General features: G+C 32.2%; 1 protein-coding gene and 1 pseudogene across 1 annotated transcript; both read left to right on the top strand.

Annotated features, from left to right (window-relative positions):
- The first annotated feature begins 4,853 nt into the window (after positions 1–4,853).
- On the top strand, positions 4,854–26,769 carry LOC126694118 (receptor-like protein EIX2). Its single transcript, XM_050390181.1, has 2 exons — positions 4,854–9,323; positions 26,444–26,769. Exon 1 carries the CDS (start codon positions 4,887–4,889, stop codon positions 8,001–8,003), a length of 3,117 nt encoding a protein of 1,038 aa, XP_050246138.1. The 5' UTR covers positions 4,854–4,886; the 3' UTR covers positions 8,004–9,323; positions 26,444–26,769.
- LOC126694022 (vacuolar cation/proton exchanger 5-like) lies at positions 21,671–26,274 on the top strand (annotated as a pseudogene).
- Positions 26,770–27,653: the final 884 nt, after the last annotated feature.

Here is a 27,653-nt window from a genome sequence, read left to right as displayed (position 1 = left end):
TTAAACAAATTATTTGAACTTATCTTTATTTTGTACTTCTTAAAATACTATTCTTCATCAATAAACATACTTTGATGGAGTAATGGAAAAGCAATGGAGAAAGAGAGAAAATGAAGTACCTTTGTCAATACTTGAGAAGTTTTTGCACAAAGTTGCATCACTTTGATAGCTTGCACGCACAAAAAAAAAAAAAAAAAAAAAAAAAAAAAAAAAAAAAAAAAAAGAAAAAGAAAAAGAAAAGATAGGGCACTGACCCAATTGATTTAATTGGTTCCCATCGTGGTCTATTTTTAATGTTTGAAGTACTCTAATCATTATAAATTTTTTAATCTGTAAATTGCAGAAAATGAGAAGTAGATTTGTTTTTATTGTTGTAAAATCCTTTTCGTTTTTCTTATTTTGCTTTCAGCGTGATCTGAGTGAAAGGTACACATATGCCTCAAACTTTTTGACTAATTGATCAAGATAATAACTGCCCAACAAACTCAAAAGACTTTTGAGTTTTGCGATTTAAAATTAACCTTATGTTTTGTGATTTAAAAGCTCATGCTGTCCAAAATATATATATATATATATATCAAAGAAAATCTAAGATGAGTAAGGGCTGTTTGGTTATTATTATTTTTTTAATCACTTATCACTTCTCACTTAATTTTTATCTTTTATCACTCATCATTTATTACTTAACATACCGCAATTTCTCAAACAGCATATGTTTGGCACCTTAACTCAGTTTTTTTTTTTCAACTTCAAAAACAGACCCATTTATAAAACTTAAGTCAAATACTGCGGCTGGTTTCACCAAAAAAAAAATATATATATCACTTAAGATACCGCAATTTCTCAAACCGCATATGTTTGGCACCTTAACTCAGGTTTTTTTTTTTTTCAACTTCAAAAACAGACCCATTTATAAAACTTAAGTCAAATACTGCGGCTGGTTTCACCAAAAAAAAAAAAAAAAAAATCAGTTGGTTTGTCAAACATTGCGTCTGGGTTTGTCAAACATTGCAGCTGGTACGTGGTTTTAATTACGAAAATACCGTCATTACTCTGTTTCTATGACTTAAAAACAATTAAAATATGTTTTTAGTTTCCATAACTTATATAATTGAGTGATGAAAACAAAACTTGAAAACAAATCCAAACTGAGTTTATTTTTCATGAGATCCATATATTTTGAGTTATGAGTGATGAAAACAGAGTTATGAGTTATGGAAATAGAGAATTGTTTTAGGTAAGGTAGTTTCCAATTGGCCCTAAGTCTTTCTAACTAAAAGATTCATGTAGAAGGAATTTTTTTTTTTTTTTTTTTTTTTGATAATTCAATCATGACAACATGGGAAGTTTGTCCTCAATCCTCATATATAATTTATAACATCAAAAAATTATGCAATCCTTGCCCAAAAAAAAAAAAAAAAAAAAAATTTATTGAGATAAATGAACTTCATTTTCAAGGGAATGTCGAAATTAGGTTAAACCACAAATAGTGCTTTAAATGAATTTAGGACAGAAGGCCATTACTATCTAACATTAAAAAAAAAAAAAAGAAAGGCTCATATCTATGAAATTAATCAACTTAAAAATGTGTGGCAGTTTAATGTATGGCACCTTGAGATCCATTCCCTGCCTATAAAGTATCTCATGATATCAACTTAAAAATGAATATTGGCTTGATTGTTTTTTTTCAACCCATGTTTAAAATATCAGAGGTAGTCATGAAGGGATTCACCTATGATTTTTGCATTTTTAGAGAAAACAATGAAAATAAAAGATAATTTTTTTTTAAAATGGAAATAGCTATATATCGCAAATTATGTAAACAAGTAAAAATAGTGGGATTTATAAAAAATAACGAATCAAAATCCTGTTTAAACAAGCAAACATAGTGGGATTTATTACAAATGACAAATCAAAATCCTGTTTAAGAAATGGTCATTTGGAGACATGTCATGGTGGGAACTTTCTTCGATCTCTACTCCCACTTATTAGGAAATTTTTGTTGTTGGGAGCATTTGAAATTAAAAACAAACGTGGATCAGGCTGGCCTGCTTTTCTTTGTCTTTGTTTATTTATTTCTTTATAGGATTTGCAAGGAATCTGCCTGTTTTCCCAAGCTTTGGTTGATTGCACTGAAGGGAGAAGGAAATTGTAGTGAAGTTTCTTGGAAGTGACAAAGTGTTTGTGGGCGGCCTATTGTCTTTGTTTTCCATGCAGTGGTTTTCATTTTAATGACTTACATTTTCCACGAAATAGTTGACCGGTTTCTCTAAAATAGATAATGCCTTTCGTTGACAAGGCTTGAGAATGTATCTCATTCACTCGTATCGTATGCATTATCTCTCTTATAGCGTATGTATCCACCCTGAGGTCATTATAGACCTATGGAGAGTGACTTGATTGTATGAAATTGTCACAGTAATTTTCTCAGTGAATGCTTGAATGATACGTATAGCCTGGAATTTGGAATTACTAGAACAATTTCTTTTTCGTTCCATACACGTCACGTGTGAGAAGGGAAACAAGGGAAGTTCGGATTTCATAGACTCATGGTCATGCCCACGTGATAAGCATCTGTGATTTATTTGGAATTCATAGAACAATTTCTTTTTCGTTCCATGCACGTCACGTGTGAGAAGGGAAACAAAGGAAATTCGGACTTCATAGACTCATAGATGATAAGCATCTGTGATTCTACAAAGGACGGTAGGGCTGGATCAATATTGACAAATGTCTGAGGGAGTAGGGGCCTTGGCTGACAAAGATTAGCATCGGTTGACAAATGTCAATCTTCATAAAGGGGCATGGCTACATGGTTATCCTTATCCAGCTATACTTCTGCCAAGGGGTAAAGAAGTCTGACTTTGAGTTCATTTATTTCAGAAGAAAGTAGGGCCTAGCCATGGATTTACAAGTGGCAGCAAGAGTAGGGGCCTGGTTGGAGCCATAACTTCATTCAGGCAGAGTTTTGCAAAGGTAATAAATGTGCATGTGAGGATAAAGTTCAGATGCACCAGGACGTTCTTAGGACTTTTATTTTTATTATTATTATTATTTTTATTTTTTTTCACTCTCTGCCTTTAACAAAGATACCAGTCTCCAAAAACATTGTTGATTTTAAAGGTAGGTTTAGAAGGTAATAAATGAATATAATTAATGAGATTTTAATAAGAATATTTGTAATAATGAATAGATTCAACGGTTAAAAAAGACACTCATTAATACTGATATTCTTATTAAAATCTCATTTATTATTTCGTATTTATGGCATTTCATATTTATCTCTGAAATAAAAAATTGGTATACGTTCTCTCTGCCCTCTCTTTCTCCTCCATTGTCCTTACGGTTGCAGACCATGGATTATTGGATTTTTGGCTTACACTTTATTTTGCAGGGAAATGTTGTCCCTGCATATGGCGTTATGAATGAACAAAATCCCACTTTCCTTTGTGACAAGAAATAAATCAAGAGTTACAAATCTTAGACGAAATGGCATAACAACTTAATTAACACTATAAGAGTGGTAATTTGGTATAGTGATAATTTTCTCGCACAACCCATAAGACAACACATGATAAATTTCCTTTCCTTCATATTATTTTCAAATCCTCTGGATTAGGCTATATCTGAGATCTCACCTACAGAGTCTATGAACTACAGCAATTAATCTCTAAGAATTTTCGCCAAGTTTATAGTTTTGGATATTTCAAGTGAACCTCATGGAAACTAATTAATGTTTCAAAGTAACAGATCCAAAAAAGTTACACCTGGCGTTATGAATTATTTCCTTATGGCAGTGGAGGTGGAAGAGTGATGGAGGAGAAAGAGAGAGGAGAGAGTTTTTGATTTTAGAGATAATTATAGAATGTTATAAATAAGGGATAATAAATAAGATCTTAATTAGAATATTAGCATTAATGAATGCCTTTTTTTGACCGTTGGATCTACTTAAATTTAATGATTTAAAGAATGTGTAAATTTAAAAAAAATCTAAGATGACTAATTCACTCAACTAATTAAATAAAACTATCTTGTTATCACCATTATTAAATGTTTTCATCATGCCGTCCAATGCAATAAATTTATTTTACTATTTGAGGATGGAATTGACAAACTCAGCCCATTAATAAATTTATAATAATTCACCCTTTGAGCCTAAGAATAGTTCAATCCGGCCTAGTTTTTGTAATTCCAATGAGGAGTATTTGCCTAGGATAACATAAAACTTTTGTCCCCTTTTTCTTTGCAACATTTAAATGTAAGATCCAGGTAAAGTCTACATGATATCCTATTATTATGACTATTATTATATAATTTTAGCATACAAGTAGTGATATTATCAGTTTATCACCTTAAAAACTTTGGACCGGTTTGGTATAGTAGTTTAACGTGTTTTTAATTTTTAAACAACATTATACGTATTTTTACACATTTTTTTACACACTTATTTACAAAAAAAAAAATATACAACGTTGTTAGAACGACTTTACCCAACGAACTTTTGTTGCCGAACAATCCCTACCATAATACCAGAGACTTAAGTCACTGTGGGACATATTCTGTTTTAAAGATGGTTGAATTTTGATACAAGTAATGAATAGGTATTGACCAATCAAGTCACCATGCGTTGCACACTTGCACTTTTCATAAGTTAGAAAATTGAAATGTATCCAAATAGAGGGTCCCATCTACAAGACTTTGATGGATGGATGGTCCGCTTCCTAATGTGTGGTTGAAATTGAAAGCATCAAACAAACTCCTCAAGCACAATGCAATAAGATGGATGGATGGGTCCGCTCCCTATAAATAAGTCCTATGCCATTGGTACCAAACATATCAAAATCATATATCACTATCAGTTTTATTATTATTTTCATAAAAGCGTGATGATGATGACGAAGGAGGGTTCCTTGTTGAGAATAATAATAGCTGTTACTTTAACCTTTCTCCTTTGTTTCCTCATTGCCGACTCTGAGGTTCGTTGCATTGAAAGTGAGCGACATGCCCTTCTCAACTTCAAGCAAGACCTTACAGATCCTTCTAACCGCCTTGCCTCTTGGGCTGCTGACGTGGATTGCTGTCACTGGGTCGGTGTTATCTGCGACAACCGCACCGATCATGTCCTCCAACTCCATCTCAGAACCTTTCATCCTCTGTATGACGAGCTTACTACCGATGATGCCCAATATGAAGCTCAATTTGAAGCCTATGAGAGGTCAGTGTTCGGCGGTAAGATAAATCCTTCTCTGCTTGATTTGAAGCATTTGATTTACTTAGACCTCAGCTACAATGATTTCGGTGGTACTCACATTCCCAAATTCCTTGGTTCAATGGGGAGCTTAAGATATCTTAATCTCTCCTATGCGAAATTTGGGGGATTGATTCCTCATCAACTTGGGAATCTCTCTAATTTGCACTATCTTGATCTTGGAGGTTATAATAATAATTTGTATGCCATGAACCTTCAATGGCTCTCTAGTCTTCCTTTACTACAACACCTTGATTTGAGTTTTGCAAACCTTAGCAAAGCCTCTGATTGGCTACAGGAGATAAACAAACTCCCTTCCTTGTTAGAGTTACGATTGTCATATTGCCACCTTTCTGGTTTCACCCCACCATCGATACCCAGTAGTATTAACTTTTCATCTCTCACCACCCTTGATCTTTCATCCAATCATTTTAAAAACACTTCGATTCCGTTTTGGGTCTTTGGTCTTCATAATCTGGTTTCTCTTGATCTATCTTGGAATCAATTTCAAGGTCCAATCCCTGTTCATCTCCTGAATTTGACTTCACTTAGGCACCTTGATCTATCTATCAACAAGTTCAACTCTTCAATCCCCAATTGGCTGTACAGTTTTAGTCATCTTGAGTTCCTCAACCTCAGGTACAATATTTTGCAGGGTAGAATCTCTAGTGCCATTGGAAACCTAACATCTGCCATTAGCATAGACTTGTCATCCAATGAACTTGAAGGAAAGGTACCAAGATCTTTAGGTAATCTCTGCAACTTAAGGGTAGTTAGATTGTCATCAAACAAATGGAGTCAAGAGATATCTGAAATCTTTGAAAGTCTATCAGGATGTGTTTCAAATGGACTAGAGATCTTAGAATTGTTTAATGCTCAACTGTCTGGGCAGTTGACTGATGAACTTAGGCAATTTAAAAATCTGGTCATCTTTTCTTTGGGGTATAATTCAATTTCAGGTCCAATTCCATGGTCTATAGGAAATCGTTCCTCTTTGAGATCCTTGAACCTTCAGAGTAATCAAATTAACGGAACTCTCCCTCAAAGCTTTGGACAGCTCTCCAAATTAGAGTCTCTGAATATTGGTTTCAATATGTTGGAGGGTGTGGTGTTAGAAGTTCACTTTGCCAATTTAATGGGATTAAAAAAGTTTGTTGCATCTCAGAATCGATTGACTTTAAATGTAAGTCTCAATTGGATCCCTCCTTTTCAACTCAACTCTTTAGCTTTGGGATCATGGAATTTAGGGCCCAAATTTCCTTCATGGCTCTATTCACAAAAGCAACTTTCAAACTTGGACATATCCAACACAGGGATTATAGATGCAGTTCCTCCTCGGTTGTGGAACTTGACTTCTCAGTTTACTTATCTAAATATCTCTCACAATCAAATCTATGGAGAGATTCCACATATCCCTTTGATTTTGTCCTATCCTTCAGCAATTGATGTGAGTTCAAATAACTTCACAGGTCCATTACCTTGTATATCCTCAAATGTGACCTTTCTTGATCTTTCTAACAATTCACTATCTGGATCTATTTCTCACTTTTTGTGTTACAAGATGAATGAGCCCAAAAAAATGGAATTTCTCAATCTTGGAAAAAATCTTTTATCAGGGAAAATAAGTAATTGTTGGATGAAGTGGCAAAACTTGTCTGCCTTAAATTTGGGGAACAACAATTTCACTGGTAAAATTCCAACATCCATTGGATCTCTTATCAATCTTAGGTCTTTGCACCTATACAATAACAGTTTCTCTGGAAAATTTCCATCCTTGTTGAAAAATTGTAAATACTTGTTTACCATTGATATTGGCAAAAATGAGTTTGTTGGGAGCATACCAAAGTGGATTGGACATAGACTTTCAAGCTTGATGATTCTCAGCCTTCGCTTCAATAATTTCTATGGTCAAATACCGGATGAACTTTGTGCTCTAACTTCACTCCAAATCCTTGACCTTTCACATAATAAGCTGTTTGGGAGCATACCTAAATGTGTTAACAATTTTAGTACGATGGCCAGAAATAACAATTTAAATTATCCCATTTTTATTCCTTTACAGTCGTTAGATTATGGTTATGTGCCTTTTGAAAGTGAATTGCTTGTGGTTAAGGGAAACTCTCTTGAATATTCCACCACACTTCGACTAGTAAATATTATAGATCTTTCCAACAACAATTTGTCAGGAGAGATTCCTAAAGAAGTGGCTAGTCTCCAAGGTCTACAATCATTGAATTTGTCATTTAATATCTTGACTGGAAGGATCCCGAAGAATATAGGTGATATGAGATCAATAGAATCTATTGATTTCTCTATAAACCAACTTTCAGGTCAAATTCCTCAAAGTATGTCAAGTTTGACATTTTTGAGCCACTTGAACTTGTCGAACAACAATTTGATTGGGAGAATCCCTTCAAGCACTCAGCTACAGAGCCTCAGTGCATCCAGTTTTTTTGGAAACAAGTTTTGTGGACCTCCACTTACTGATAATTGTACTATAAATTATGTAAAACCAAACATTGAAAACAAAAGGAGCAAGGGTTTTGGTGGGCATATGGTGGATTGGTTTTTTGTAAGTATGGCACTTGGATTTGTGGTTGGGTTTTGGGTTGTATTGGGTCCTTTACTATGGAACAAGCAATGGAGAATTTTGTATTTTCAATTCCTAGATCACCTAGGGTACAAGCTTAGTGGTGTAGTGGCACAAACCTGGTATAGCATTGTAAGCAAATGTTGTAAGATTCTTAATATTTAGTCCACGTATCATGTAATCATATTAATCAATATTTTGATGATTTCTATATGATCTTCGACCTGGTTAATACTTCTATGATCATCTATATTTACTCTATTAACATGTATAAATAGGATATTTGTTATGAACGTACACCACAGTCCAATTTTAGTTTTATTATTCCTATAGATTAGTGGTGTAAAATCACATTTCAATTCATACAAGCAATTAATTTGTTAGAAGTAATATCCAATACCTTGCAATGATGCCCACTTTCTCTGTAGAATATCTTAGTGATCACTTTGTAAAGTCTCAATGAAAGACAACAAGTTTGTGCTTATTTGGGCAAAATAAGCAGGCTCTTTGTATCAAATTCGAAGGCTATTTTGGTAGATTCCTTGCAACCACTATAATGAAGCTTAAGCAGTTACGCTATAAAAGAGCCAGTCTGCCAAGTCTACTTTGTCCCGTGGAAGAATTAAAGGGGCTGTGAGTCAAGCTCCATGGCACGGCTCTCATGTCCTGCCTGCCCAATCAGGTACAACAACCCATAATCTATCTCAATTCTAAATTCTAAAAATTGACTTGATAAAAAGAACATGTTATTGGTTGTTAAATTTGAATTTTGTGTCTCTACATAGGTGGGTAGATACAGATACATGGCTTATTTGTGATTTTTGAAATGAAATTTTGCTGAAATGGTGATTTACCCAATTGGGGTACATTGAAGTTGTGGGGCAAAATAAAAGTGGAGATTAGTACCCTAGAATTATTTATTTATTTATTTTTGTGGAGGAAATAGCACCCTAGAAGTTGAATAAGGGTTTTGAATTTATTATTATTATTTTTACTAGGTAAATAGCGGGAAGAGGACTAGTGGGATTCAAACCCTAGTGTCAAGCACAACAAGATGGGTTTTGGTTGCGTGAGATTTTCTTTAAATTAATTTGCACGTGTCTCATCATTTAAGCTATAGTTTTGTTTGGGTTGCTCTTGATACTTTTAGGTGTGATTTTATCATTTACTGAAGATATGTATATGATGCTGAGACACAAACAGTGTAAACGATGCTGAGATTGCATTTGAATTTGGTTGAGTGATTTTGGAAAGTCTTTTCTTAAAACTTTTCTTGCATTTAAATTTTAGACCCCTTTTGTAGAAATTTTAGGAAGTCTTGTTTTTGTGACATACTGCGTAACCCAAAAGCTAAAGGAAATGAGTTTTGAAAATTGAGCCCAATAATGTTATATTAATTTTTTCTTCATTTCTTGTCATATGGAACTTCCACTCACGTGTGTATGTGCAATAATTTTTTTGCTTCTTAAAACATAATCAACGAAGGTATTGATCATGAGGTCGATCACCTAAAGCTTTGGTTCATTCAAATAATATTATCCCAATTTTCAACCATTACATTGTTCCAACCTCCCCCGCTTGTGCTTGTCAGTGAATTGACTTGACCGGTATCTTGCATATTGTATTCTCTCTTCTTCAGCTACTGTTTTGATTCTTCAGCTACTGTTTTGATTCAAAAGTTCACTTGGATCTGCAAGAGAGGTGTAATTTTTTTTCCTTTCTTTTCAAATAACATGTACTGTTTTATTTTTGTTATTAAGGGGCGTGCATCCAATAAAATTGATTGATTATGTTGTACACCTATTTTGAAGGCATAATTCATCATAATGAATGGGATTTTTAGAACATAAGAGAACCAGCAGGACTGGTGGTAGATTATTGGTTTTGGGATATTATAATTTTTTTTAAAATTATTGTAAAGTTAATTTTTATAATCTTACCAATCATGTCAACCATATCTTGTAACGGCACCAATTAAGATGCTTGTTATGTGTAGAAAGTTTTACTTGAAATACATTGGCAGCTTAGTAGCTGTTTGTTGCGAGGTGGATTAGTATGCGACTTGAGTTCCCGTTTCTTTATATTTCAGATGCTTAGGGTCCGTTTGGATACAGCTGAAAACTGAAACTGAAAACTGAAAAATACTGTAGCGAAATAATTTTTAAATATGTAAATAGTACTGTGGGACCCATTTGTAATAAAAAAAGTTGCTGAAAAGTGAAATTTGTGGATCCGTGAACAGTACACGATGTGCACTAATTGGTCCAAAATAGTTTGAAAAGTCAAAGTTTGCGGCTACTGTTTATTGAACAGTGCATGAACAATAGCCGCAATCTGAAAAACGCTTTAAAAAAAAAAAAAAAAAAAAAAAACAAACAAAACGCAGACGCAGACACAATCAGCCCAATCCAAACGCAGCTTTAATGACATTGTTGATATGATGTACTTTTTCTTAAAAATGTTAGCTTTTATTGAAGTCAAAGTTGTAACACATCTAGCTTAGAGCATCTCTAACAGGTTCGATATATGGGTTTGTTAGCTAAAATTTGGAGATTTTGTGCACTGTTCATGCTCCAACAGGTTCGGTATACCTGGATTTTTTTGGCTAATGAACAGTAGCCCATCAGACTTGATGGGCTACTGTAGATTAGCAACTGATTTTTTTTCATTAAAAAATTCCAGCACTTAATATTTTATCACTTCTTTTTCTTTCTTCTTTGATTTGTTTCTTCTCACAGGATAATTCTTGCTCTCATAAAAAACTGATTTAATTTAATCAACAAATCTAAAATCAAAACAACAACAACAACAGATCAGGAACAGAAAAAAAAAAAAAATAGAACAACAATAAAAGATCAAGAAAAAAATATAGAGATGTATGTGTGTGGTGGAGCAGCAATGGTGAGGAGGAGGAGCAGCGGTGGCGGTGTGGTGGAGCAAGGGCGATTTCTCCTTTCTCTCTATGCATGTCTGTGCGTGTTTGAAGATAATGGTAGAAAAAGAAAAGAAAAGGAGAGAGTTGGAGAAAGAAATAGAGAGGGAGGTTCCGGAAGTGCAAAGTAGAGAGAAAAAAAATGGAGAGGATGAGATATATGGGAATACGTGTGTGGTGCAGAAAAAACAAGAGAAAAAAAAGAAAAAAGAAAGAAAGAAACATATGGATGAAAGAATGGAAATACTACTACAATATTTTTACAATATTTTCACAATAAATTTTAAGTAACAGATTGTTATTAGTTAATATTGGCGAGTAAAAAAATAATTTCAGTGATGGGTTCAAATTAGAACTAGTAACAACTTTCCACATAAATTTTGTTGTGAAAGTATTGTGTAAAATGTTGTAAACATAACACTTCTCATTGAAAAATTTAGTTGTTAAAAAAATAATAAATGATGATTAAAAAAAAAAAAAACAATGAATGAAAAAATAATATTTAAATGAGATAGAGAATGGGATAGAGAATCTGTTGGAAGTGTATTTGAAAAAGCGGGTAGGTAAAAGCTAAATGTCACTGTTCATTCTCCAAATAGTAAAAAAATTTGGAGAATCTGCTGGAAATGCTCTTAGTAGTCTGTTATGGAGAAGAAGTATTATACTTCCAGATTTTAATGACACCTCTCCCTTTCCGATAAGTAATAAGTAAAAAAAAAGCTAGTTGTAAACCTGGTAAAATTTATAGTTTAAATAGTGCATGTATTATTTAAAAGTATTTTCTATTTTAATAAGTTTTATGTGATATAAAATATTTAAATTATATAATTATAATATTTTTTTATATAAATGGAAAAAAATGTTTTAAAAGGATTTTATATATATATATATATATATATATATACTAACTTGAACAATTGTACACCCTATTCCATGGACACATGTAACATGTTACACTAAGTTTAAATTATTATATATGTTTTAAATTGTACCCCCCAAAACTATATATATATATATATATATATATGTATATATATAATGCCTATATTATTATTAAAACCTGAATTTTAAGGTCATTTTTTGAATATTATCTTCTTCTTTTTTCTTTTTTCTTTTTTGCCTTTTTAGGGCTCATATTTCTAATTTCTAATGCCTATTTTGTTTGTATTTTTAGCCCAAAATTAAAGACTATGGCTCAAATAGAATAAAATTTAATAAATTTTAACCCAAAAATGAAGAAAAAATAAAAATTTGAGGTAACTTACAAAAATAATCAATTAAAAGGCATAATTAGTCCAAAATGGACTGAAGTAGACTGATAGGACTAAAGTAGACCGAAGTGTACCAAATGGACGAAAGTGGACTAAAATTTACTGAATGGACCAAATTGGACCAAATGGGAGCGAAGTGGATCGAATTGGACGCAATAGGCCAAACGTACTTGTTGGACCAAAGTGAACTGAAGTAGTCCGAATTGGATCATATGGACCGAAATAAACTAAATCGACCAAAGTGGACTAAATGGATGGAAGTGAATTGAAATGATATTGCTCAAAAGGAGTGTAATAACAATGAATGATATATTTCAGTTTTTAGATATTTTATAGATTTGTAAGACTTACATGTAGTAAAATTTTGCACTAACTACAATATCACTAAAAAATAATTAAGAATTTATTTATTATGTTGTTGATGTGAAACTAATTAATCAATCATGCCACTTTGTAAGTTGGTTAGTTAGTAAATGATATCGTTTAAAGTTTTAATTTTTACTATTAAAAATTTAAATGGAAACATTTATAAGATCCATTGCTTAAAAGATTTTACTGTTTGTAAGTGGGCATGGATTTCATATATGGTCTACCTTGTGGTGGATTGGAGTGTCACTGCCTCACTGGCCACTCCTCTAGGTTGTTCCTGTGTGGGTCTCTTTTCTGTTGTCTTTTATGTGATCAGCCATAATGGGATTCATTAATCACGGTGCAATTTGTGGCTGTAAAGCCTTGACTTTGCTAGTTCACAATTTTAGTGCTACGTGGGATGAGGTCCTGAAGCCCTCACGAAAAACGTCATTAACGCCTTATTTATTGACTTGTCAAACATGTATTCATCCATATGTGCACACCAGCCTATTCTTAATAAATCAAGACTTGGTCACGATTTTGATGCTATAAGTTACGGTTACTTGTTTTTTTTTTTTTAAGAGAGTTTCAAAGTTTTAACATATGACGTGTTAATGATATTTTTTTATTATCAGATCAAGACATTAATTGAATTTTGGTGTAGATAAGAATTAAACCTCAGATCTGTTCTTTTTTCATGAAAAAAATAAAAAATAAAATACAAAATACATGCCATATGCAATGTTTATAGTGATAAAAAAAAAGTTAGTCCACCTCTAAAGAAAAATAATCTCCACATGATTTAAATTACTATTAAACTCTTGGATTTCGTAAATGAAGATTAACTGACCTTGTTTGGGTCGATTTCTATTTTTAGGTTCTATTTTGTTTCTGAACTTTAAGTTTGTCTTTGAGTTGATTCTCTAAAAAAAATTGTCTCTGAGTTTAGGGTTTATTATAAAAGACAATTTATTTATTTATTTTTTTTTATTTATGGGTAAAAGTTTATCGAGAAGATATCATACCAATGACTGTTAATATACCGTCCATAAATTGTGTTAGTACGTAACAATCTTAAACTATTTGGGCACAGTGGGTTCCAGTTAGCTCAAATGGTAAAGTCTTTGATAGTTGAATAAGAGATCTGGGGTTCAATCCCCGCCTATTCCAAAAACTGATTGGTGTTTTGGTCTGATAATAAAAAGCTATCATCAGGAGCGGACACCATAGATTGAAATTCTATCTCAAAAAAAAAAAAAACTATTTGGGCACAGAGTATATGGACTTCTCCTCTCTATTAAATGAAAGATTGCCGCAATTTGGACAAAGAAAATTATTTAAAGGTAGAATCAGGGTCATGCTTCTAGCTCACATGAATACATTCAATTGGAATAACATTGACAATGAGCAATATTTATATATTAAAATCTGATAGTACAATGAGTTGTGAGGCTTTGAATCGTAATTCTCCTAATAAAGGGGAACATATATCATATATGCCACTGAGCTATAGGATTTTTGGTAATGATCAAATTATTTGAAACTATTTTTATTTCGTAAATTTTTTTTAATTTTTTATTATTATAAATTCAATAGTTACCATTGGAAATAAGATAAGTGATTTGAATCATGAAAATCTCTATTAAAAATACCAAAAATCGCAGTTGAGTTACAAGATTTTTAGCGTACTTTTTAAAATACTATTCTTTGTAGCATACTTTGCTGGAGTTATGGAAAAACAAGGGTGAAGAATAGAAAATAAATAAAACATTTGTCAATTCTCGGAAGTTTTGCAAATAGTTGCAATACTTTGATAGTTTGCACAAACAAACAACAAAGTATAAATAAATAGTAAAAGATAGGGAACCAAAATAAATAGAAAAGAAGCATAATGGAATAGACTGTTTGGATAGGTTATTGAAAAAATGTGTGTTTTCAATAAAATGTGTTGTGAAAACATTAGTTGTGTATAAAATTGACATTTCAAGAAAAGCAATTTCTTCCTTCAGTTTTAAAACCCAAGTTTTGAGCATTTTTAAAAACACAATTTCTTAACAAAATCCTAGCCAAACACATGTTTTTTGCCTAGCTCAAATGCCCAATCAAACAGGCTTTTCAATATCATGTTAGTATATATGTCTGTCAGTCCAATCCAGTGGGCTTGGCCTAGAATATTGTACTTGTAGTATACTTATATTACTTAAATTTCACACATAATATACCTATATAAGGCCCTCTATTGTATAGTGTTACACATACATATTATACATTAGTATACACATTATTCAATCTCTCTCTCCTACTTTGCATTCTTAAAGATTATTAGTTGTGGAAAAGGAGTTTGATAAGATTCACATTAACTATTGCCATTTGATTTAAAATTTAATTTTTTTTTTATAGGGGAAAAAAGTGATTTGAAGATCAATTGATGTAATAGGATCCAATCATGTTCAATTTTTAATGATTGAAGTACTCCAATCATGATAAAATTATAAAATTTTAAATTGTAAACTGTAGGGTCCCAATTTGCAGCCCAAACCCAAAACGTATGGAGTCTTGGCCCAATGAGCCCAATACAATAAATTTATAGAGAATAAGTCAAAGAACTAGGTTCTAATGAGTTGAACAATGGCTAGTATTGAATTGCATGACAATCAAACACAAATAAAGGATACTGATATCAATGGACTTTCAGTCCGAGGAGGTCAGTCCTGTATATAATGATCACTCTTGGATATCAGAATAATTTAGATTGCTATAATATTTTCTCTCTCTATTTTCCTATCCTCTTCTCATGGAGGGTCTCTTACATTATATAGCTCCTTTTGGGTCATCTTGATCCTACACTTGTCGGTCATTTAAGCCCCTATTTGAGTACCCGTCCCATTAGACACTCCTTTTAGGCTTCTATGAGTTGTGATAGCCAAGACAACACTGTTCAGAGGTCTTCTTCACATAAATGCGGCCAGAAAAGTAGCTGCAATACATTTAATGTGGTGATAGCAGCTTTTCCTTAGATATTTTTAAGTTTCTTTCTTTCTCGTATATTCATGAGGCACGTTCCTATCACTGGAGCCTCTTGGAGGGTCACTCTAGTTGCTAGAGTACACACTTGGGTTACATTCGTCGTATTCGAGGAGGGGTTCCTCTTCGGATCATCTTCCATTCGTTCCCGACTTATGAGACTTTAACTGGGAATCCTTAACAACTATTTGTTCCTCCTCAGACTCATCAATGTCTCGGATAAAGCCCAAGGCCCAATATATGATCTTGGGCCCTTACCCCTACAAAAACCTTTGTCAATACTCAAAGACTTTGAAAATTTCCATTAGAATCCTCCCTTTTAATGCTTTGTTTAGCAGATTAGGATCATGATCTGACTACTTACCTAAATCCTAGTCTCCTTCACCCAATAGGAAAGATCTCACTTTTCTCTTCCTTCATCCAAAAGCTCTACTGGCATTGTGGTTTTTTTTTTTTTTTTTTTTTTTTTTTTTTTTTTTTTTTTTTTTAACTAAGAATATTAAGTATTTTAACACACACGCAGAGAGAGGGGAGAAAGTCTTAAAGAAACTGACAATGGTGTATATCCAAAAAGGCCTAACTCTTGGATACACAGTACAAGCTTTAAACCTCTTTAACTCACAATGAAGATTCAATAAAATAATTAAGATACCTTAATCAAGATGTCAGTTAAAGAGATAAGATTGTTAAAGTATTTGGTTACTCCATAATTAATTTAGGCCAATTATGAACCCAGCACATGATTATGAGTTAATTGGAATTAAAAAAATTCTAAATTATCTTGGCTACCCATACTTGATTTAGACCATGTATATTAATCATGAGAAGCATTGATTGATTAATACTTGATTGATTCTCAAAAAAAAAAAAAAATTATATTAAAGAAAATAGATTGATTAAGTTATTATGCAATTGAGTTTGAACTATAAAACTACAAGAATAATAAACTTGCAAAAATAAAAAAGGGAGTTCACGGGCACCATTATGTGTTGGTGGAACTCACAGACGATGTATCTGTGGGGTGTGGTCGGTTATGATAACACACGTGAGTCACCCTTTTTGTTTCTCCCAAAAAAAAAAAAAAAAATCATATTGCTAATGTTCAATATATTCAAAAAGTTCCTGCTGCTATTGATGATGACTAGTGGTTTTGAATCCTTTTGTTGTATTTGTTATTGTTCATTATGTTGAGGTGGATTGCAGGCTTGGGTCTTCTTTCTAAGCTTATTGGGTATAACACCTTAGGCTGAGCGTTTAGGATATGCTACAGAGTAAGGAATTTTCAGTTTTTTTATTTTTTATTTATTTATCTCTCTCCAAGGAATGTGAATAATTAAGTGGTTAAATGTGTTGGTTTTCACTCTGATTTAGGCGATTGACTTTTTACACTGGACCTACTGGAAAAGTTTTTGTTGTAGGTCAATTACTGATTTTGTTCTATATTTTTGTGTCATTTCCCTTTCGATGAATAAAATAAAAAATATCCTTTAAAAAAAAAATCAATTTTCTTTTTCTTCCGAAGCGTAATTTTGTTAATATGCGTGGTTAAAAATTCTTGTTCCATAGTTGCTGTAGAAATATTGGAAAAGTAATCAAAAGTACAACCACTTTATAAATAAGTTGGTAGGCTATTGATCTTCTAGTTTTAATTAACCATTTGGTGCGATTAAAAAAATAAATTGACAACTGATAAAAGACATATATGTGCTTTGGATCCACTACCATTCCAATTTTAAAGAAAAAAACTAATATGAAATATATTGATAAAGAAAAGGGAAAAACCTACGTGTACATATTTAAAGCAATGAAATACCATAAAATATAATAAAAGAGCAATATTATTTTAAGTTCTTAACATCCTATTTTTTTTATTTGTCCTTAATGTATCCTAATTAGGATTTTTTTTTTCTTTTCTAATGGATTTCATCTACATAAAACACAAAAGAATGTACAAAACAATATTTAACAAAACAAATTAGGTTAAATATAATTTTTTTAGAGTTTGGCTACACATCATGGACTAACCAACCATTTTTTTTTCTTTTGTTGGTGATCTATTTGGATAAATTGAATTTTTCGAGTTCAACTACCTCCTTAGGACTACGATTTAAAAATATACGTATAATAGGGGTTGTTTGGGCTAGAAGGCCATGTCTTGGCTCCCGTAGTCCTAATATAGATTCGTCTTTAGTCGGGATAAGCAAAATCCGTCTTTGCCTCACCTTTTCTTTGGGAAGGGGGAAGAAAATTTTGAGATTGCATTGTTTTCTACTACATTGGACTGAAGCACACCCAAACCAAGCTCAGCCAATTGCCCTCAATACACTGAAATAAGATTCTCTCCATTTCTCTAGAAATTACGACAATTCATTTTACCATCTCATTTTATGAAGCATGCTTTTCACAAGTATGTAAGCCGCAAGCCTGTGGGATTCACATTCTTATGAAAAACATACTCCATAGGACGGACACACAAGATATTGTTATTGGACTGAAAAATTATCTTATGCACCTATTTAATAGAGCACGTTTCTCACAAGCATGTGGGGCCTATACGCTTATGAGAAATGCGACAAGTGCACAAGATACTGTCTCTATCGGGCTAACTAGACACCAAATAAAAGAAGTTTTAATATGGGCCAGCCCAGCCCAATGTCCCATCCATGATCCTCCTTCTAAATTCTTCAGTTAAATAGCCCATAACATCAAATTCTCCTCTCTCTCTCTCTCTCTCTCTCTCTCTCTCTCTCTCTCTCTCTCAAATTTGGAAAAAAAGCATGGAGGAATCGTCGTTTTCACACGAATCATGGCAGAGAACGAACGAAAATCCTAGTCTCTCTCACCCAATAGGAAAGATTTGACTTTTCTCTTCCTTCATCCAAAAGCTCTACTGGCATTGATGGTCGTTCGCAATGAAGATTTTTTTTTTAAAAAAGTAAACAGTAATATTTTAAAATAGGTTTATTACCCATTACATCACCAAAATATAACTACAAAAAGGCCCAACATTTGTAGTTATAGACTAAGGTTATAAAAAGCGGACACTAAACACATACAACTAATGTGGGATAAACATTCATTTTTTTTTTTTGAGTAAATAGTAATACTTATTAGAACATACACAAAATAGTAATACTAGTATTTTAAATCGGGTTTATAGTACAGTACATAATCAAAATACAACTACAAAATGGTCTAACCTTTGTAGTTGTAGACTGGGATTATCCTACATTGATTGTGTGTGTCTAGTGTCCGCTATTTATACTCCCAGTCTACAACTACAAATGTTAGGCCCTTTTGTAGTTCTACTCTGGTTATGTAATATATTATAAACTCGGTTTAAAATACTAGTATTACCATTTTCGTGTGTATTCTAATAAGTATTACTGTTTACTCAAAAAAAAAATATTCAATAAAATAATTAAGATACCTTAATCAAGATATTAGTTGAAGAGATAAGATTGTTAAAGTATTTGGTTACTCCATAATTAATTTAGGTCAATTATGAACCCAACACATGATTATGAGTTAACTGGAATTTTTTTTAAAAAAAGTTCTAAATTATTTTGGCTACCCATACTTGATTTAGACCATGTATATTAATCTTGAGAAGCATTGATTGATTAATTTATATTAAAGAAAATAGATTGATTAAGTTATTATGCAATTGAGTTTGAACTATAAAACTACAAGAATAATAAACCACTGTTTTCAGACCTGAACCGGATCGGGAGGTTGGATCGGGAAAACCAGGAACTGGATTGAAATTCGGTTTTTTAAGCATAGAGAACTGGGCATATGTGGCAATTTCGTGAATCCCTAAAATCGAGGTTGGACTGCACGGTTCATGCAAAACTGGTGGCAAGAACCGTGAGGTCCAACCCTTAGCAATTTTTTTTTTTTTAATAAAGACAACTTAACACAATTTTATTTTACTTAATTAAATTATCCATCTCTTACAAGGAATAAAAAAAAATTATAATTAAAATCCTTCAAAAATATTCCACTTCAAAAATTAATCATAAATTTTAATGTTTTCATGGTTATTATTTTATTTTATTAACTTTCTTATTTAATTATTAAATATATGCTTGAAAATCATTAAATTTCCCTCACATATATAGATATGTTAGTCAATTTTGCTAGTTTTATAAATTTAATATCTATATTTAGGCTTTAATTAATTATTAAATTAATTATGACATCATTACGGTTCGACCTCGGTTCAACCTCGGTTCGACCTAAAAAACCTTGAATCTCTCTCTTTTATAGTTCAATGAATGGTTCGGGTTTCAAAACCTTGTAATAAACTTGCAAAAAAAAGGGAGTTCCTGCTCTCTCTCTCTCTCTCTCTCTCTCTCTCTCTCTCTCTCTCTCTCTCTCTCTCTCTCTCTCTCTCTCTCTCTCTCTCTCTCTCTCTCTCTCTCTCTCTCTCTCTCTCTCTCTCAAAGAATAATGTATTCAATAGCCTTTTTTTTATTAGTACTGTGGTTTCTAAATTTATATCATATTGCTAATGTTCAATATATTCAAAAAGTTCCTGCTACTATTTGATGATGACTAGTGATTTTGAATCATTTTGTTGTATTTGTTATTGTTCATTATGTTGAGGTAGATTGCAGGCTTTGGTCTTCTTTCTAAATTCTAAGTTTATTGGGTATAACACCTTTGGCTGAGCGTTTAGGATATGCTATAGAGTAAGGAATTTTCAGGTTTTTTTTTTAATCATTCATCTCTCTCCAAGGAATGCGAATAATTAAGTGGCTAATGTGTTGGTTTCACTCTAATTTAGGCAGCTGGCTTTTTACACTGGACCTATAGGAAAAGTTTTTATTGTAGGTCAATTACTGATTTTGTACTATATTTTTGCGTCATTTCTCTTTCAATGAATAAAATAAAAAATATCCCTTTTAAAAAAAAAATCAATTTTCTTTTTGTTACGAAGTGTAATTTTGTTAATATGCGTGGCTAAAAATTCTTGTTTCATAGTTGCAGTAGAAATATTGGAAAAGTAATCAAAAGTACAACCACTTTATAAATAAGTTTTTTTTTTTTGAGAAATAATTATAACATGCTGCTAACACCGCAATTCGAACCCTTTCCCTCCTAGACCCCCAAGCACTTTGTACATGGGGAAGTGCCAATTCAGCTACAAGGCCTTTGGCCATTTTATAAATAAGTTGGTAGGCTATTGATCTTCCAGTTTTTATTAACCATTTGGTGTGATTCACAGAATAAATTGACAACAAATAAAAGACATATATGTGCTTTGGATCCACTACCATTCCAATTCTAAAGAAGAAAAAAACTAATATGAAATATATTGATAAAGAAAAGGGAAAAGCCTACGTGTGTATATTCAAAACAATGAAATACCTTAAAATATAAATAAAAGAGCAATATTATTTTAAGTTCTTAACTTCCTAATTTTTTATTTATTTGTCCTTAATGTATCCTAATTAGGAAACTATTATTTTTTCTTTACTAATGGATTTAATCTACATAAAACACAAAAGAATGTACAAAACAATATTTAACAAAAAAAAAATAGGTAAAATAAATTTTTTTTAGAGTTTGGCAGCTTTGGCTACACATCATGGACTAACCAACCGATTTATTTATTTATTTTCTTTTGTTGGTGATCTATTTTGATAAATTGAATTTTTCGGGTTCAAATACGTCCTTAGGACCACAATTTAAAAATATATGTATAATAGGGGTTGTTTGGGCCAGAAGGCCATGTCTTGGCTCATGTAGTCCTAATATAGATTCGTCTTTGATTGGGATAAGCAAAATCTGTCTTTGCCTCACCTTTCCAAACTAAACTCAACCAACTACCCTCAATACACTGAAATAAGATTCTCTCCATTTCTCTAGAAATTACGACAATTCATTTTACTATCTCATTTTATGAAGCATGCTTTTCACAAGTATGTAAGCCGCAAGCCTGCGGGATTCACATTATGTTATGCATCTGTCTAATAGAATACGTTTCTCACAAGCATGTGGAGTCTATACGCTTATGAGAAATGCGACAAGTGCACAAGATACCATCTCAATTGAGCTAACACGACACCAAATAAAAGAAGTTTTAATATGGGCCAGCCCAGCCCAGCCCAGTGTCCCATCCATGATCCTCCTTTTAAATTCTTCAGTCAAATAGCCCCTAACATCAAATTCTCCTCTCTCTCTCTCTCTCTCTGAAATTTGAAAAAAAAAAAAAGCACGGAGGAATCGTCGTTTTCACACGATTCATGGCGGAGAACGAACGGCGAGAAGATGATAAAAAAGGTGATTCGGAGTAGCTTCGAACGAAAATTCCTACTCTATGACGCTCACTTCGATTCAGCCTTTCTTTTCCAACTTTCTTCAGAGAAATTTTACCTGCCATTAGAAACGACGTCGTTAAGGTCGGTTTGAGCTGAATACGTCATCGAAAGTGAGCAATTTTCATAGTTTCCCAAGAAAATGTATGAAAAAGAAAATTAATTTAACTTTGGAAGCGAAGAAATTTTGGAAATGTAAGAACAAAATCGTTAATTTGTGAATTAGTCTCAGTTGAATGGTGGTGAAATTTTTTTCTCAGATTAAAATTGATTTAACCAAAAATAGATCACTGGAAGTATTTTTTATTATTTAATTTTATACTAAATAGTTGTTTCTCTAATTGGTTGCTTATATGGAAAAGAAAAGGAATTTAAATTTGGAAGAGAAGAAAGTTTGGAATAAAAAAAAAATATATTCATAAAGAAAAGATGTGATATGTACATTTCAGTATAGGAAGGAATTTAGCATTTTTGTCTGTGAATTTAGCATTTGATATAAACATTTTAGTACCATGTGTTCTTTATTGTATTCTTTTAAATTTCATTCTTACACATGGATTTTGCTACAATTTATTTGCAATATGGTGGCTGCCCAAGTACTTATTAAAAAAAAAAAAAATGATGCCTAGCAAGTTAGAATTATTAGTTGTAAGTTGAAAAACATGAATGGCTCAGATTTTTTTGACAGCTTTCTTGATGTTGTTGATATTCTGGGTACCTCTGCTTAATCTAATGGACTGAGTAACTTGATACCTTTTTTTATAGCTTAGTACACTTTTAAATGCTACATATGCTTGGCTTAGTGACTTACTGAGCTTTAAAACGCGGCCTTGCTTTATATGGTGTATATCCAATATTTTCCTTATCATAATTTGTGGGAGAATTTCTTTTAGCTTGGATTTTTCAATTAATTAATTTATAGTGTGATATATGGTATGAACATAGGAATGGAGTCAGACTGAAGAGAGCACAGATGACGATGAAGGTCCTGAGATTTCGAAATGGGAATCAATAATTTGGCTTTTGATTATGACTGCTTGGATCTCAATCCTATTTGAATATTTAGTTCATGCAATAGAGGTAATATATTCTTGTTAGTGTTTCTTTCTCCTAGAAAATTTATGATTATGTACTTTTGAAGGCTAAATCAATTCTTAAAGGATATATATATAATTTCCTTTTTCGCTCTTTACATATAGGAGCCATTGCAATTGGAAACTCTAATGACACAACACTTTGTTTGGCCATGTTTTGATGTTTATATCAAATGCTGGTTTGGTATATGGTTACTTTTCTATCATGTTTTGGGGCATTGACTGATATAAGTGACAGAGGGCTGATATTCCGTGGATTGTATGGTGGTTATTTGGTAGAGCAAAAATTGGCAAGGAACTTTTTCCCCCAAAAAACAGGGCAGCTGTGGTTGAACTCTAATTCTGGAAATAAGTCGGGGCCCTTTTACCAAGTCTACTAGATAGAAGATAATTGATGGCCAACTATCGTTGCGTTGTGAAAGTATGTGGGGTTTTAGGATTTTGATGTATAAGTAGAATGGATTCATTTGGGGTTGTAAAAAAGGAAAAGTGAGAAGTTTGTTGCTGTTTGGGGGCTGTGTGAAGGGCCAAAATGGCCTAATACCACGAATTTTTGAAATATTTTGTAAAAAAACACTGTTTCGGAACTATATAGGAAAATACCACTTTTTATGGAACTCGAGTTTCTTAAACTCGAGTTCTTAGGAGTTTTGCCACCGTGGCGCTGCTGAGGTGGAAATTGGGCCATTAAAAAATGCATTTTTTTTTTCTAAGGTACTCCAGTTCCTTATTAAACTCGAGTTCCCCTCAGAAAAAAAAAAAAGTTATAAGGAACTCGAGTTTATTAAACTCGAGTTCCTTACAAGGTACTCGAGCTCACCATGCTCGAGTACCTTAGAAAAAAAAAAAAAGCATTTTTTAATGGCCCAATTTCCACCTCAGTAGCGTCATGGTGGCAAAACTCCTAGGAACTCGAGTTTCTTCCTAGGAGTTTAAGAAACTCGAGTTCCATAAAAAGTGGTATTTTCCTATATAGTTCCGAAACAGCAGCGTCACGGTGGCAAAACTCCTAGGAACTCGAGTTTAAGAAACTCGAGTTCCATAAAAGGTGGTATTTTCCTATATAGTTCTAAAACAGTGTTTTTTTACAAAATATTTCAAAAATTCATGGTATTGGGCCATTTTGGCCCTGTGTGAAGAGTACTTGAACAGTAATGCAGAACAAAGAAGAGAAGAGAGAGAAGAAAATTCTAGGAACACATCTTCAATAATGCAAATCACTGATAATTCTGTTGATTAAGTTTGAGTTCTGTAAATACAATGAAGCATATATATATATATATATATATATTATATTTGATAAGTAAATTGAATTTTTTTATATAGACTGATTGAATCTTATTTAACCTAGTTGGACCTGACTCCTAATATTGATTTCTAAACTAAAGCCTAAGAAATCCCACTAAAATAGTCCTAATACTATTACAAACTCTAGAATAATCTAGACCAAATATGATTAAGAAAATAACCCTAAAGTAAAATTATGTGCAGGAATCTTTGAAATTCCAGAGTTTCTATTAGAAACGTTACCTTTTTACTATCATAATAGATGAAAGTTCTAATGGTAATCTTCTAGTAATTTTATATTTTTTTCTCTACTGGTCTTTGACTCACGAATTTTTTGATTGGTTGATTGTTTTGCAGGGAGCATCTATTGCATGGAATGTGCCACTTGAATTTCTCAGTGTTGTTTTGCTCCCAATTGTGGGGAATGCCACAGAGCATGCAAGTGCTATTATGTTTGCCATGAAAGACAAGCTTGTAAGCTTTCTAACATTCTCTTCTAACAATTTCTTTTTAGAATGAGTTTTAAGAATTGAGTTTCTTCACAGGACAATTCATAAGGAGTGGCAATAGGATCATCAACTCAGATATCTATGTTTGGGGTAAGCATTAATCAGATGGGTTCCTTGTAAACCTATTTTATGTTTTTACTTCTAAAAAATAAGAGTTTGTTTGACCTTAGTTTAATTTCTTGTTTATACTGTTTAATTTGAGTTGCATTTGAACCTATATTTGAATCACAGAAATGGATATAACTATTTCAGTCTTCAAAAATATCCTCTAACTTCTATGTTATTGACAAGTCATTAAGTGTTTTGTGCATCCTCATGTTAAATAAATGTATTCTTTTTTAGTAACTGAATAACTGACAAATTTCGAGGAACCAAAAAGTGATCTGTTTCTTCAGCTGCTTTGAAGTTCTGTTAAAATATTAAATATCTCTTTCATCATTAAAACTATATTAGTAAATGGAGTTTGATCATCCCCTCCCCTGTCATGTTTCCTCCAAGACAAAGGTATATACAACAGAAGTCCCAATCTCAATCAAGGCTTGTCATCTTCAAGAATACGGGAATAGTCCCTTTTGTAGCCTTAGTTTTGCACCTTATTGGCTGTCTCAACATATGGAATAATGGATAAAATTTTTAGCTGGAAAAGAGAGCTGTTGAGGATCACACTTACTATCATGAGTAATTTCTTCTTTTGGAGCAGCTCCACCTTTTTATGGTAGGAATCTTGTACACTTTGAAATATATGCTTCTATTAAGACCTATTTACATGAATTTGTTTCGTGTGATATTTGTTATCTGTGATGTGATGTTTATTGCAGCTTGAACAAGAAACCCTTGAGACAAATCCACACTGTTTCAAAACAAGAAAATGAAAGACATTATTATTCTCTGTTTGTTTAGCTTCAGTAAAGTCCGTTACTTTATATATAATTATTCACATTTTATCATGCCGGGAGCAGGATTAGGTTCTCATCTGCATTTTTTTTCATGTTTGCATCTTGTCATTAAAATGTCATCCCTGTACAATCCATTTTGTGCTTGGAGGCTCATTCATATATGAGATACTGTGCTTTGATGATTGTTCTGTTTAGTATTACTGTATTGATGATTTTCATTTTGGCATCAATATCCACTAAAATCATCTTTATATTGCTGCAGATTCCTTTTTCTGTGCTCATTGGTTGGATTCCGGGGCAACCTATGGACTTAAACTTTCAGCTTTTTGAGACAGCAATGCTTTTTATGACTGTATTAGTAGTAGCCTTCATGCTGCAGGTATGTATTCCAGTGACAAAGAATTAAAAATCTCTGTAGTTTGGTCAGATGTTTATAAGGGAAGGAAGCATTTTAAATAATATTTGCGATGGTAGACTCTAATATAAGCTGGATGGTTATATATGCATTTTTAAATAAGTCCAACTGCATTCTAAGTTTTCTTGTTTGCTCAATTCTGTTTTGAAGAAATAAGTTTGTGATAATAAATACTCTCTTAATTGTTGTGGATTCCATTTTTGCGATATTTTTATCTTTTGGTAATTTTATGTACATAATTACACATTCTTATGTGTCACAAATTTTTTGTTTGCAGGAAGGAACTTCTATTTATTTTTAAGGTCTAATGCTTATTCTTTGCTATCTGTGATAGTCACTGCAAGTTTTTTTTGTACATTTAGATCATTCTCAAGCAGGTCAGTTTAAAGCTTCTGCTTTTCATTCTTAAATTTCTTCACTGTATGAATACCTTTATTAGAAAACATTCCTGATTTTATATTTCTACAGCTGATATGTAATGAAAAACATAATCAACGAAGCTATTGATTCATGAGGTCGATCACCAAAAGCTTTGGTTCATTCAAATAATATTATCCCAATTTTCAACCATTACATTGTTCCAACCTCCCCCGCTTGTGCTTGTCAGTGAATTGACTTGACCGGTATCTTGCATATTGTATTCTCTCTTCTTCAGCTACTGTTTTGATTCAAATGTTCACTTGGATCTGCAAGGGAGGTGTAATTTATTTTTTCCTTTCTTTTCAAATAACATGTACTGTTCCATTTCGTTATTAAGGGGCATGCATCCGATAAGATTGACTGATTATGTTGTACACCTATTTTGAAGGTATAAATTCTGTTTTGGGATATTATAATTTTTTTTTTAAAATTATTGTAAAGTTAGTTTTTATAATCTTATCCAATCATGTCGACCATATCTTGTAATGGCACCAATTAAGATGCTTGTTATGTGTAGAAAGTTTTACTTGAAATACATTGGCAGCTTAGTAGCTGTTTGTTGCGAGGTATTAGTATGCGACTTGAGTTCCCGTTTCTTTACATTTCAGATGCCTAATGACATTGTTGAAATGATGTACTTTTTCTTTAAAATGTTAGCTTTTATTGAAGTCAAAGTTGTATCACATCTAGATTAGTAGTCTGTTATGGAGAAGTTGTATTATTCTTCCAGATTTTAATGACGCCTCTCCCTTTTCGATAGGTAATAAGTAAAAAAAGCTAGTTGTAAACCTGGTAAAATTTATAGTTTAAATAGTGCATGTATTATTTAAAAGTATTTTCTATTGTTATAAGTTTTATGTGATATAAAATATTTAAATTATATAATTATAATATTGTTTTATATAAATGGAAAAAAAAAGTTTTAAAAGGATTAAAAAAAAAAAAAAAAAAAACTAACTTGAACACATCCAAGAAATATTAAAAAAAAAAAAAAAATTGTACACCCCATTTCATGGACACATGTAACATGTTACACTAAGTTTAAATTATTATATACGTTTTAAATTGTAGCTCCCCCCCCCCCCCCCCCCCCACATATATATATATATATATATATAATATGCCTATATTATTATTAAAACCTGAATTTTAAGGTCATCTTTTGAATATTATCTTCTTTTTTTTTTTTTTTTTTTTGGCCTTTTTAGGGCCTATATTTCAAATTTCTAATGCCTATTTTGTTTGTATTTTTAGCCCAAAATTAAAGACTATCGCTCAAATAGAATAAAA

The sequence above is a fragment of the Quercus robur genome, chromosome 8 (assembly GCF_932294415.1).
Source record: "Quercus robur chromosome 8, dhQueRobu3.1, whole genome shotgun sequence".
NCBI lineage: Eukaryota > Viridiplantae > Streptophyta > Magnoliopsida > Fagales > Fagaceae > Quercus > Quercus robur.
This window is presented reverse-complemented; position numbering and strand designations above follow the sequence as displayed.